This window comes from Rhinopithecus roxellana, chromosome 14 (assembly GCF_007565055.1).
Source record: "Rhinopithecus roxellana isolate Shanxi Qingling chromosome 14, ASM756505v1, whole genome shotgun sequence".
Taxonomy (NCBI): Eukaryota; Metazoa; Chordata; class Mammalia; order Primates; family Cercopithecidae; genus Rhinopithecus; species Rhinopithecus roxellana.
Window position 1 is genome coordinate 58,237,559 of NC_044562.1, and position 13,270 is coordinate 58,250,828.

A 13,270-nucleotide genomic window follows, 5' to 3' on the forward strand; every position below is an offset into this window, starting at 1 on the left:
AATTAAGATGGAAATAAAAAAATGTATTGAAACAAACGAAGATGGAAGCACAATACACCAAAACCTGTGGGATACAGCAAAAACAGGGTTAAGAGGGGAAGTTTATAGCAATAAATGCCTACAGCAAAAAATTAGAAAGATTACAAACTAACAATCTAACAGTGCACCTCAAGAAACTAGAAAAGCAAGAACAAATCAAATCTAAAATTAGAAAGTAAATAAAGATCAGAGCAGAACTAAATGAAATAGAGAAAAAATACAGAGAATCAATGAAATAAAAAGTTGATTCTTTAAAAAGTTGGAAACAAGATTGGTAAACTGATAGCTAGACTAACCAAGAAGAGAGAATTAATTTCTCCTTTCATATCTTATTTGAAGAAATGAATCTCTACATAAAATCAGAAATGAAAAAGGAGATATTACAACTGATACCACAGAAATACAAAAGATCATCAGAGACTAGATGACAAACTGGAAAACCCAGAGGAAATGGATAAATTCCTGGAAATATACAGTCTACCAAGATGGAATGAGGAATAACTAGAAAACCTGAACAGACCAATAATGAGTAGCAAGGTTAAATCAGCAATAAAAAGTCTCTTAACAAGGAAAAGCCCAGGACCAGATGGATTCACAGCTGAATTCTACCAAATATATAAAGAAGAACTAATACCAATCCTCCTGAAACCATTCCAAAAAATTGAGGAGGGAATTCTCCCTAACTCATTCTATCAGGCCGGTGTCACCCTGATATCAAAATAGACAAGGACACAAGCAGAAAATCTACAGGTCAATATTCCTGATTAATCTAGATGCAGAAATCCTCCATACAGTGCTAGTAAGCCACATCCAACAGCACTTTCAAAAGATTAGGTGAGGCTTATACCTCGCATGCAAGGATAGTTCAACATACGCAAATTAATAAATGTGATACATCAACAGAATGAAGGACAAAACCATACAACCATCTCAATAGATGGAGAAAAATCGCTAGATACAACTCAACAAGTCTTCATGATAAAAACTTTTTTTTTTTTTGAGACAGAGCCTTGCTCTGTCGCCCAGGCTGGAGTGCAGTGGCATGATCTCAGCTCACTGCAACCTCTGCCTCCCAGGTTCAAGCAATTCTTCCTGCCTCAGCTTCCAGAGTAGCTGGGATTACAGGCACCTGCCACCAAGCCCAGCTATTTTTTTTTTTTTTTTTTTTTTGTATTTTTAGTAGAGATGGAGTTTTGCCATGTTGGCCAGGCTGGTCTCGAACTCCTGACCTCAGGTGATCTGCCTGCCTCAGCCCCCCAAAGTGCTGGGATTACAAGTATGAGCCACCATGCCCAGCTGATAAAAACTCTTAAGAAACTAGGCACAGGAGGAATATACTTTAAAATAATAAAGGCCATATATGACAAGTCCACAGCTAACATCATCATAATAGGAAAAAATTAAAAGCCTTTCCTCTAAGAACTGTAATAAGACAAGGTTGCCCACTTTCACCACTCCCATTCAACCTGGTACTGGAAGTCCTAGCCAGAGGAATCAGTCAAGGGAAAGAAATAAAAGGCATCCACATTGGAAAAGAGCAAGTGAAATTGTCCCTCTTTGCTGATGGTATTATTCTATATCTAGAAAAACCTGAAGACTCCACCAAAACACTCTTAGATTTCATAAATGAATTCAGTAAAATTGCAGGTTACAAAAGTGAAGGACAAAACAATCAGTAGCATTTATATACCCCAATAATGACCTAGCCAAGACTGAAATCAAGAAGGCAATCACATTTACAATAGCGACAAAAAATACTTAGGAATAAATTTAACCGAAGAGGTGAAGGATCTCCATAAGGAAAACTATAAAACACTGATGAAAGAAATTGAAGAGAACACACAAAAACATGGAAAGACATCCCATGTTCATGAGTTGGAAGAATTGATATCGTGAAAATGACCATACCACCAAAAGCAATCTACAGGGTCAATACAATCCCTATCAAAATACCAGTGCCATTCTTCACAAAAGCGGAAAAAACAGGCCGGGCACGGTGGCTCAAGCCTGTAATCCCAGCACTTTGGGAGGCCGAGACGGGCGGATCACGAGGTCAGGAGATCGAGACCATCCTGGCTAACACGGTGAAACCCCGTCTCTACTAATAAAAAAAATACAAAAAACTAGCCAGGCGAGGTGGGCGCCTGTAGTTCCAGCTACTCGGGAGGCTGAGGCAGGAGAATGGCATAAACCCAGGAGGCAGAGCTTGCAGTGAGCTGAGATCCGGCCACTGCAGTCCAGCCTAGGAGACAGAGCGAGACTCCGTTACAAAAATAAAAATAAAAATAAAAAACAGAAAAAAAATCCTAAAATTCATGTAGAACCAAAAAAGATCCCAAATAGCCAAAGCAGTCCAGAACAAAAAGAACAAAGCTGGAGACATCACATTACCTGGATTCAAAATACACTACAAAGCTATAGTAACCAAGACAGCATGTATTGATATACAAATAGACACACAGACCGATGAAACAGAATAAAGAACCCAGAAATAATGCCATATATTTACAACCAACCGATCTTTGTCCAAGCTGATAAGAACATACATTGGGGAAAGGACACTTTCTTATATAATGGGAAACTTGGATAGCCACATGCAGAAGAATGAAAGTGGACCCTTATCTCTCACCATATATAAAAAAGACTCTACATGGACTAAAGACTTAAACACAAGACTTGAAACTATAAAAATACTCAAAATTTAGGGCAAATTCTCCTGGACATTGATCTAGGCAAAGAAGGCATGACTAAGACTTCAAAAACACAGGCAACAAAACCAAAAATAGACAAATGGGATTTAATAAAACTAAGGAGCTTCTGCACAATGAAAGAAATAACGTAGTGAAGAGAGAACCTGGTGAATGGAGAAAACATTTGCAAACTATTTACCTGACAGGAGACTAATATTCACAATATACAGGGAACTCATACAATTCAGCAGAAAAAATAATCCTATTAAACTTGAGTAAGGGACATGAATTGATATTTCTCAAAAGAAGACATACAAACAGCCAGTGGGCATATGAAAAAAATGCTCATCTGTTCATCTTATGCCTAAAAAACAAAAAAAGAATAGCTTAACATCACTAATCAGAGAAATGCAAATCAGTCAGAATGGCTATTATAAAAAGACAAAAAAATAACAGATGGTGGAAAGGATGCCAAGGAAAGGGAACTCTTATATGCTGCTGGTGGAATGTAAACTAGTACAGGCACTATGGAAAACAGTATGAAGATTTCTACAAAAAAAATAGTATTATCATTCGATCCAGCAATCACACTACTATCTACCCAAAGGGGAAAAATCAGTATATCTAAGGAGTATCTACACTTGCCTATTTATTGCAGCACAATACACAATTGCTATGATATGGAATTGACCTAAATGTTCATCAGCAAATAAATGGATAAAGAAAATGTGGTGGCCGGGCGCGGTGGCTCACGCCTGTAATCCCAGCTCTTTAGGAGGCCGAGGCGGGTGGATCACGAGGTCAGGAGATCGAGACCATCTGGCTAACACGGTGAAACCCCGTCTCTACTAAAAATACAAAAAAAATTAGCTGGGCGTGGTGGTGGGCGCCTGTAGTCCCAGCTACTCGGGAGGCTGAGGCAGGAGAATGGCGTGAACCCGGGAGGCGGAGCTTGCAGTGAGCTGAGAACCGGCCACTGCACTCCAGCCCGGGCGACAGAGCGAGACTCCGTCTCAAAAAAAAAAAAAAAAAAAAAAAAAAATGTGGTGGCTGGGCGCGGTGGCTCACGCCTGTAATCCCAGCTCTTTAGGAGGCCGAGGCGGGTGGATCACGAGGTCAGGAGATCCAGACCATCTGGCTAACACGGTGAAACCCCGTCTCTACTAAAAATACAAAAAAAATTAGCTGGGCGTGGTGGCGGGCACCTGTAGTCCCAGCTACTCGGGAGGCTGAGGCAGGAGAATGACGTGAACCCAGGAGGTGGAAATTGCAGTGGGCTGAGATCACGCCACTGCACTCCAGCCTGGGTGACAGAGCGAGACTCCATCTCAAAAACAACAACAACAACAACAAAAAGAAAATATGGTATATATACACAATGGAATATTATTCAGACATAGGCAAGAATTAAATCATGTCATTTGTAGCAACACAAGTGGAACTGGAGGTTAGTATCTTAAGTGAAATAAGCCAGGCACAAAAAGACAAATATGTATGTTCTCACTTTAATGTGGGAGCTAAAAATTTTGAACACATGGAGGTAGAGAGTAGAAAAATAGATAACAGAGGCTGGGAGGGTGGGTAGAGAAAGTGGGCAGGATGAAGAGAAGAGGTTTAAAGGGTACAAAGATGCAGTAAGATAGAAGAAATAAAGTCAATGTTTTAGAGCAGAGTAGAATTACTATACTTAACAAAAACGTATTTTATTCAGGTGGTGGGCATCCGAATACTCTAACTTGATCACTACACAGTATATACATGTCACAAAACTTTTGATGTGCTCCACAAATTTGTGTAAATAATAATAATAAAAGGATGCAATGGAGGGTTGTTAGAGGAGGCTCAAGACAGTGGGATGTCATATTCAAAGTGCTCAAAGATGGCTGGACATGGTGGCTCTCATGCCTGTAATACCAGCACTTTGGGAGACTGAGGGGCAGAAGGATTGTTTGAGCCCAGGAGATTGAGACCAGCCTGGGCAACATGGTGAGACCCAGTCTCTATTTAAAGAAAATTGAAAGTAACCAAACAAAAAACAAAGTGCTCAGAGTTAGATAAACTGTTAACTGAGAATCTTATATCCAGCAAGTTAACTTGCTGACATGAAAGTGAAATCGACATATTCCCAGATAAAACCTGTGAGAATTGGTTGTTATAGCCTTCCCTTAAAATAAACACTAAAAGTATTTTGAAAGCAAGTGACTTAAGGTGGGAATTAAATACACATGAACAAAGAGCCTTGGCAAAGTTAATTGTAAAGAAGAATATAAATGCATATTTCTTCTTTGTTAGTTGACTTTAAAAGCAATTTAATTTATATGTAAGCAATTTGTATATATGTATGTATGCATTGAATTTATAATGTGTGTGTGCATGCGTGTGTGGTTGCATATGTGTATGTGCCTGTAACATATAGAAATGTATCATATTTGGCAATAACAGTACAAAGGAAGTGGGCAGGGGGAAAGTTCTGTTGTGGTAAGAAATGACTTTAAATGATAACTCAAACTGAGAAGATGAAATGGAGATCCAGAAATGGTAAATAATTTTAATACAACTAAAGCTATAAATATGTATGTTTTCTCCTTTCTTCTCTCAGCTTCTTTAGAATACATAAAATTATATAAAGTAATAATCTTATAATGTTGGATTTATAACCTTTATGGATGTAATGTGTAATATCACAAAAAGGCAGAAAAGGAAATAGAGCTCTATAGGAATAACTTTTTAATATCTCACTGCTGTTAGTATAGGTCTGAAGCTGATTATGACCAGTCAAGATTCATATGGCAGGGCCAGGCACGGTGATTCATGTCTATAATCCCAGCACTTTGGGAGGCTGAGGCAGAAGGATCATTTGAGCCCAAGAATTTAAGACCAACCTGGGCAACATGGCAAGACCCTGTCTCTACAAAAAAATTTTTAAAAACGAGCTTGACATGGTGGTATGTGCCTGTAGTCACAGCTACTCAGGTGGCTGAGGTGGAAGGATCACTGGAGCCTGGGAGGTTGAGGCTGCAGTGAGGCATGGTCATGCCACTGTACTTTAGCCTGGGTGACAAGGTGAGAACCTGTCTCAAAAAGAAAAGAAAAGAAAAAAAAAGGATTCATATGGTAAAGGCTGATGCGACCACTAAGGAAAGAACTCAAAAATACAGTTCAAAATTATTAGATAAATTAAGACATTACATTAAAAAGAGTCTGCTTGTTGTAGATCCTTGAGGAACCACCACACTGTCTTCCACAATGGTTGAACTAATTGACACTCCCACCAACAGTGTAAACGCGTTCCTGTTTCTCCACATCCTCTCCTACGTCTGTTGTTTCCTGGCTTTGTTTGTTTGTTTCTTTTTGTTTGTTTGTTTTTTGAGATGGAGTCTCGCTCTGTCGCCCAGGCTGGAGTGCAGTGGCACAATCTTGGCTTACAGCAACCTCCGCCTCTCGGGTTCAAGCCATCCTCCTGTCTCAGCCTCCTGAGTAGCTGGGACTATAGGCACGTGCCACCATGCCCAGCTAATTTTTTTTGTTTTTAGTAGAGACAGGGTTTCACTGTGTTAACCAGGATGGTCTCGATCTCCTGACCTTGTGATCCATCCGCCTTGGCCTCCCAAAGTGCCGATTACAGGCATGAGCCACCATGACTGGCCATTTCCTGACTTGGAATGATTGCCATTCTAACTGGTGTGAGATGGTATCTCATTGTGGTTTCGATTTGCATTTCTCTAATGACCAGTGATGATGAGCTTTTTTTCATGTTTGTTGGCTGCATAAATGTCTTCTTTTGAGAAGTGTCTGTTCATATCCTTTGCCCACTTTTTGAGGGGGTTGTTTGTTTTTTTCTTGTAAATTTGTTTACGTTCTTTGTAGATTCTGGATATTAGCCCTTTGTCAGATGGATAGATTGCAAAAATTTTCTCCCATTCTGTAGGTTGACTGTTCATTCTGATGATAGTTTCTTTTGCTGTGCAGAAGCTCTTTATTTTAATTAGATCTCATTGGTCAATTTTGGCTTTTGTTTCTATTGCTTTTGGTGTTTTAGTCATGAAGTCTTTGCCCATGCCTATGTCCTGAATGGTATTGCCTAGGTTTTCTTCTGGGGTTTTTATGGTTTTAGTTCTTACATTTAAGTCTTTAATCTATCTTGAGTGAATTTTTGAATAAGATGTAAGGAAGGGGTCCTGACTGTTTTCTGCATATGGCTAGCCAGTTTTCCCAACACCATTTATTAAATAGGGAACCCTTCCCCCCATTGCTTATTTTTGTCAGGTTTGTCAAAGATCAGATGGTTGTAGATGTGTGACATTATTTCTGAGGCCTCTGTTCTGTTCCATTGGTCTATATATCTGTTTTGGTACCAGTACCATGCTGTTTTGGTTACTGTAGCCTTGTAGTAGTTTGAAGTCAGGTAGTGTGATGCCTCCAGCTTTGTTCTTTTTGCTTAGGATTGTCTTGGCTGTACAAGCTCTGCCATTTGACCCAGCAATCCCATTACTGGGTATCTACTCAAAGGATTATAAATCATTCTACTATAAAGACACATGTACACATATGTTTATTGCAGCACTATTCACCATAGCAAAGACTTGGAACCAATCCAAATGCCCATCAATGATAGACTGGATAAAGAAAATGTGGCACATATACCATGGAATACTATGCAGCCATAAAAAGGCTGAGTTCATGTCCTTTGCAGAGATATGGATGAAGCTGGAAACCATCATTCTCAGCAAACTAACACAGGAACAGAAAACCAAACACCACATGTTTTCACTCTTAAGTGGGAGTTGAACAATGGACACAGGGAGGGGACAGTCACACACTGGGACCTGTTGGTGGGTAGGGGGCTAGGGGAGGAACAGCATTAGGAGAAATACCTAATGTAGATGACGGGTTGATGGGTGCAGCAAACCACCATGGCATGTGTATACCTCGGTAACAAACCTGCACGTTCTGCACATGTACCCCAGAACTTAAAGTATAATAATAATAACAGAAAGAATCCACTTGATGCAGAAGAGTAAAGGAAGAATAAAGGAACAGAAAAATTTGGAGACATATAGAAAACAAAATGCAAAATATCAAATGTAAATCCAACTACAGTATATCATTGATAACATTAAATGTGAATATATTAAATGAGGCAGAGATTGTCACATTAGATAAAAGCGGAAGATCCATCTATGTGCTATTTACAGGACACACATGTTAAATTCAATAATACAGGCCAGATGTGGTAGCTCACGCCTGTAATCCCAGAACTTTGGGAGGCCGAGGAGGATGGATCACCTGAGGTCAGGTGTTTGAGACCAGCCTGGCCAACATGGTGAAACCCTGTCTCTACTAAAAGTACAAAAATTAGCCGTGTGTGGTGGTGCAAACCTGTAATCCCAGCTACTGAGGAGGCTGAGGCAGGAGAACCACTTGAACCTGGGAGGCGGAGGTTGCAGTGAACCAAGATCACGCCACTGCACTCTAGCCTGGGTGACAGAGCAAGACTTTGTCTCAAAAAGAAAAAAAATTCAATGATACAAACAGACAAAGGATGAAAAACTACCATGGGAACAGCAATCACAAGAAGGCTGGAATTGCTAACATCAGAAAAAATAGACTTGCAAATGCTGCTGGTGATAAAGAGGGACATTTTATGATAAAAAGGGTCATCAATTAGGAAGACAGAACAATTATAAACCCATATGCACCGGATCACAGACACCCAAATACAAGAAGCAAAAAGTCACAGAAATGGAGAAACAGATAACTCAACAATAATAGTCGGAAATGTCAGTTCCTCACTTTCAACAATTGATCAAAAAACTAGGCCCAAGGTCATCAAGGAAACAGGAAGTTGAACCATACAAGCCTATTAGACTTATCAGATCTCTAGAACACTCTACCCAACAGCAACAGAATACGTATTCTTTTCAAGTATCCTGGAGACATTCTCCAGGATAGACCATACATAGATCATAAACCCTTTAAATAAAGTTAAGAGAATAGAAATAATACATTTCATATACTCTGACCACAATAGAATTTAATTAGAAATGACTAACACAAGGACATTTGGGAAACTCCCATAAAATAACACATGTCTAAATAACAAGTTTAAGAAGAACCCAAAAGGGAAATTTGAAGCACCTTGAAATGAATTAAAAAGAAGACACAACACAGATGGAGCAGCAGACTGAAGAGTGAAGCCCCTCCCTGGAGCCTGTGGACCGCCCTGCGCCTCCAGGTCCACACTCCGCTCTGTGTCCTCGCACTCACTATGGAGCCATCGAAGCCATCGAAGCCATCTGCCTCCCCAGTAGTGCAGGCGGGCACCACAGGGAGGGCCCAAGGAGGTGGCATCTGTAGTGGCGGCCCCCACCCTGCCATGTGGGTACTAATGCGGGACCCTCTTTCATACAGTGGAGCTGATCCCCAGCCACAGGATGAAGAAGAAGGGCCCCAGCCTGCCCAAGGGCCTGGATGTGAAGGAGCAGGGGCAGTAAGTGTGTCTGCGGGCTGGGTTCTTTCCAGGATGGCAGCCTGTGGTTTGGACAGTGCTGCTGTGCCTGGCCTGACCACCTCATCCTGGGACAGCCTCTGCCATCTGATACCCAAGTGGCATGGCCTCCTCCAGGAAGTCCTGCTTGCAGGCTCTGGGCTTCAGCCAAGATGAGGTGCAGATGATGCACCCTGCAGATAAGGGTGCAGAGTCACAGGGCACACTCATGGGGCTGCCCTGGGCTGCTCCCAGTGGGTCACAGAGAGGGGTTCCATGTCCTGCAGGAGGGTGGCCACCTCCCATCCCAGAGACAGTCGCTGAGTGGGGTTTGAGCCCAGGCTCTGCTTCTGCAAGATGTCCTGTGGAGGCTTGCCTGGCCTGCTGGCTGTGCGGCAGAGCCTGCATACCTGCGCCCTCCTTGCCCCTCCCTCCACCACTGGCCTCTCCTTGGAGTCTCAACACTGTACTCACTCTGCTGTTCCAGAACAGTCTCTTTACATGCCTGTTTCTCCTCTGGGATGAGAGGGCAGGAACCAGGCCCTATTCGTATGGGCGTCCCCACCTCATAAACCCTGTGCAACCCAGCAAGGTGATGGAGAGGGGACTAGTGCAGGACAGGGAGGGTTTTTCTCCTAAAGCAGAGGAGACTGGTGCTTTGAGGCTCACCCCAAAGGCAGGCTCCATGCCCTATCCTCGAAGAGTCACTTCTCCCATGCCACAGTGTACCACAGACATTTCCCTATGTGCCTAGGAGTTCCCCACCATCGTTGTGTTTGTGGCACCATGGCGGTCTCCTGAATGGATGTGCATTCACTTAACCCGCCTTTACTGGTGGACAGAGGTGGTTCCCAGAGCTCGGCATGTGTTGGTTTGCTATTCTAAATATTGCTGTGCTGAACATCCGCAGGACGGGGACTTGGGGGCTTTTGTCCATGTGTGAAGGCTGCCCAACGCAGGGGACAGTGCGGGACGGTGGGGACTAGCCCAGGAGCTCAGGGCCAGGCACAGCTCCCAGGCAGCAGCTGTTTGTGGGGAAGCAGGTTCCAGAGTGGCCACCTGCTGACTGTGAGGTTCTGTTGCAGAATTCCCTTCTTCAAGTTCTGCTACCAGTGTGGCCGCTCCATCGGGGTCCGCCTCTTGCCCTGCCCTCGCTGCTACGGGATCCTGACTTGCAGCAAGTATTGCAAGACCAAGGCCTGGAACGAGTTCCACAAGAAGGACTGCGGGGACCTGGTGGCCATCGGTAGGTCGGCCCTCAGGTTGGGAGGCAAGGGTTCCACTGCTGCTGAGGGCGAAGGCGCAGACCTGGGGTGCTGGTGAGGGGCACCTTCATTTCCCAAAATCTCTCCAGATTCAGGCCACTTTTCCAACATTTCCAGATGGGCCTGTTGGGCGTCAGGGGGCCACTGAGGCAGCCTGGCTCTTCCTCACCTACTGTGGCAGTGTGATGCTTGTCCTCGCCCTGGAGGGGGATATACCACCCCATCCCTGCAGAGCTGGAACATGGACCCCTGGGGGCTCTGCTGACATCTGGGGGCTTCACTGATCCCTGGGGGCTCTGCTGACATCTGGGGGCTTCACTGACCCCTGGGGGCTCTGCTGACACATGGGGGCTTCACTGACCCCTGGGGGCTCTGCTGACACATGGGGGCTTCACTGACCCCTGGGGGCTCTGCTGACACATGGGGGCTTCACTGACCCCTGGGGGCTCTGCTGGACACCAGTGCCTCTGGACCACAGGACAGTTGGCCTTAGAGCTCCTTCAGGAAATTTCCTCCCAGCCTGCCGTCCCAGATGTGTGTCGTAGTGTGGACATCAACAGGTGTCTGCTTCTAGAAACACCCTGCTCTCCTGTGCTCCCCTCTTCCCCTCCTTGGTGAGACCAGGGCCCGGAGCCTCGAGGGCGGCGGCCATTGCTGAGGCTGGTGTGTGAAGCTGCGCAGTGGTGACCGCTCTACTGGGACCTGGCTGGGTTCCCAGCCTGGTGGGGATGGGAGTGGGTCTGGGAAAGCCCCTGTCCTTGGGCCTGTGCCCTGAAGCAAATGGCTGCTGACCTCCTTCCCCACTCTATAAAATGGGGCTTTCTTTTTTTTCTTTTGAGATGGAGTCTTACTGTGTCACCAAGTCTGGAGTGCAGTGGCGCGATCTCCGCTCACTGCAACCTCTGCCTCCCAGGTTCCAGCGATTCTCCTGCCTCAGCCTCCCCAGTAGCTGGGACTACAGGCGCGTCCCACCACGTCTGGCTCATTTTTTGTATTTTTAGTACAGATGGGGTCTCACCATGTTAGCCAGGATGGTCTCGATCTCCTGACCTTGTGATCCACCCACCTCGGCCTCCCAAAGTGCTGGGAGTACAGGTGTGAGCCCCCGTGCCCGGCCAATGGGGCTTTTAATAACAGGCACCCTCGGTGGGGTCGCAGCTCCTTGGCTTGTAGACTCCAGGATGGGACTTGGTGGGTCTGGCAGGCCCCTCTTTGAAGAGTTACCGCAGATAGGCCTCAGGCCTTGCTGCATCGGGTCTCCTTGCCTGAAAAAGCGCTAGACAGAGCGCAGTCCTCAGCCGCCCCACACAGCCTGAGTTCTGGAGCCAGGCCTCAGGGGAGGCCAGCTCCAGCCCCCTGTTCCCCTTCCCCCATACCTTTTCCTCCTCCAGTGACACAACTGGAGGAAGTTTCCAGAAGGAGAGAAGAATCTCAGTGAAGCAGCAGCTGCACGTCCGAGGCTTGGGGAGGACCCAGGACTGTGTGGGTTTCTTACCTGCCTGAGCCACCTCAGGGAATCTTCCAGCCTACTGCGCGCCTTTCTGCACCTTGGGGGCCATGCTTTGTAGCCGTGTCTCCCTTGCAACCTCACAATAAATTGGCTCCACAGGGTGTTTTTGACAGTCTGTGCTGTGCTCTGCCCCTAGCTGGGCAGTCCCAGAGCGTTTGTGGAGCCTGTGCCTGCCTCTGCCCCTGGCTTTGATCTTGCCTGGCCTCCCATGGGGCCTGGCCTGGGCCATCCTGACGGACCAGGCAGGCGAGGGTCACGACTCAGAGCCTGCTGCGGAGATGGCGGTGGGGGCAACTCCTGGGTCTCTGGGGCTTGTTCTGGGACCTTGCCAGGAGCCCGCGGCAGCAGGCTCCACTCCCTGCTCAGGTGCCCGTGGGTGCAAGGCTCCTACTGGGGTCTGCGGTGCTCATTTGTTCCCCATGCACTTACGGAGCGTCTGCTGTGTGCTGAGTGTTCTGAGGATGACGGTGTTGGTGGAAATCACTGGGATGAGAGGAAGGAGGGCCTGGAGCAAATGACAGGGAGCAGCGCTGCCTTTGAGGATCGCCCGCGTGGAAATTCACGGAAAGGGCAGGGGAAGGTGCACCGCAAGGGGCGGAGCTGGAAAAGGACAGCAGCATCCCCGGGAACAAGGGGACAGTGTCCAGGGACGAGGACGATGGGGGTTTGCTGCTGAGGGCAGAATAGCTGGGAGTGTGGGGGGTGGGAGACTGGGTTGGGGCTGGAGCCAAGCAGGTGAGGCCCCACTCCAGGCTGGCTTGTGGCTGTCAAAGCAGCTGCACCTGCAGTGACTTTTTGTTGCTGACTTCCTTGGTCTCGTCAAAGATGGGCTGCGTGCGGGGGTTTGTTGGGGTGCCCTGGGAAATGCTTCTATAAGAGGTTAGCAACGAGCCTGGGCAGAGGGACAAGCTGACCGATGGCTGGCTTTTCATAGGGGCTCCCAACGGACGCAGGGGCCATGCCTTTGTACCCCTGCATCGGCTGGTCACTGGTCACAGGCTGCCCCTGGGAGGGTGGTAACCGTGTGAGCTGGCTTACTGCCGCCAAGAGCTGTTCCTGGTCAGGGCCTCCGGGATGCTGGGTGGGTGTAGGCACCCCCAGCTTCCACTGCCTCTGCTAGAAAGGAAAAAGCTGCTAATGGGCACTTATTTGATGATACACTTAATTCTATAGAAGTTAGAGAGTATCTGTAAAGGAAAAGAAAGAACCTGTAAGTGACAGTTACCCACACTGTATTAGTCCATTCTCGCACTGCTACAAATACATATCAGAGACCAGA

The 13,270-nt window shown here is 46.0% G+C and overlaps 1 protein-coding gene across 1 annotated transcript in view; it reads left to right on the plus strand.

Annotated features, from left to right (window-relative positions):
* The window catches only part of ANKMY1 (ankyrin repeat and MYND domain containing 1), a 74,899-nt gene extending 62,980 nt beyond the window's left edge, over positions 1–11,919 (plus strand). Inside the window, 3 exon segments of the mRNA XM_010359127.2 lie at positions 9,141–9,219; positions 10,302–10,462; positions 11,873–11,919. Coding sequence (XP_010357429.2) covers positions 9,141–9,219; positions 10,302–10,462; positions 11,873–11,919 — 287 coding nt within the window.
* The last annotated feature ends 1,351 nt before the right edge of the window (positions 11,920–13,270 follow it).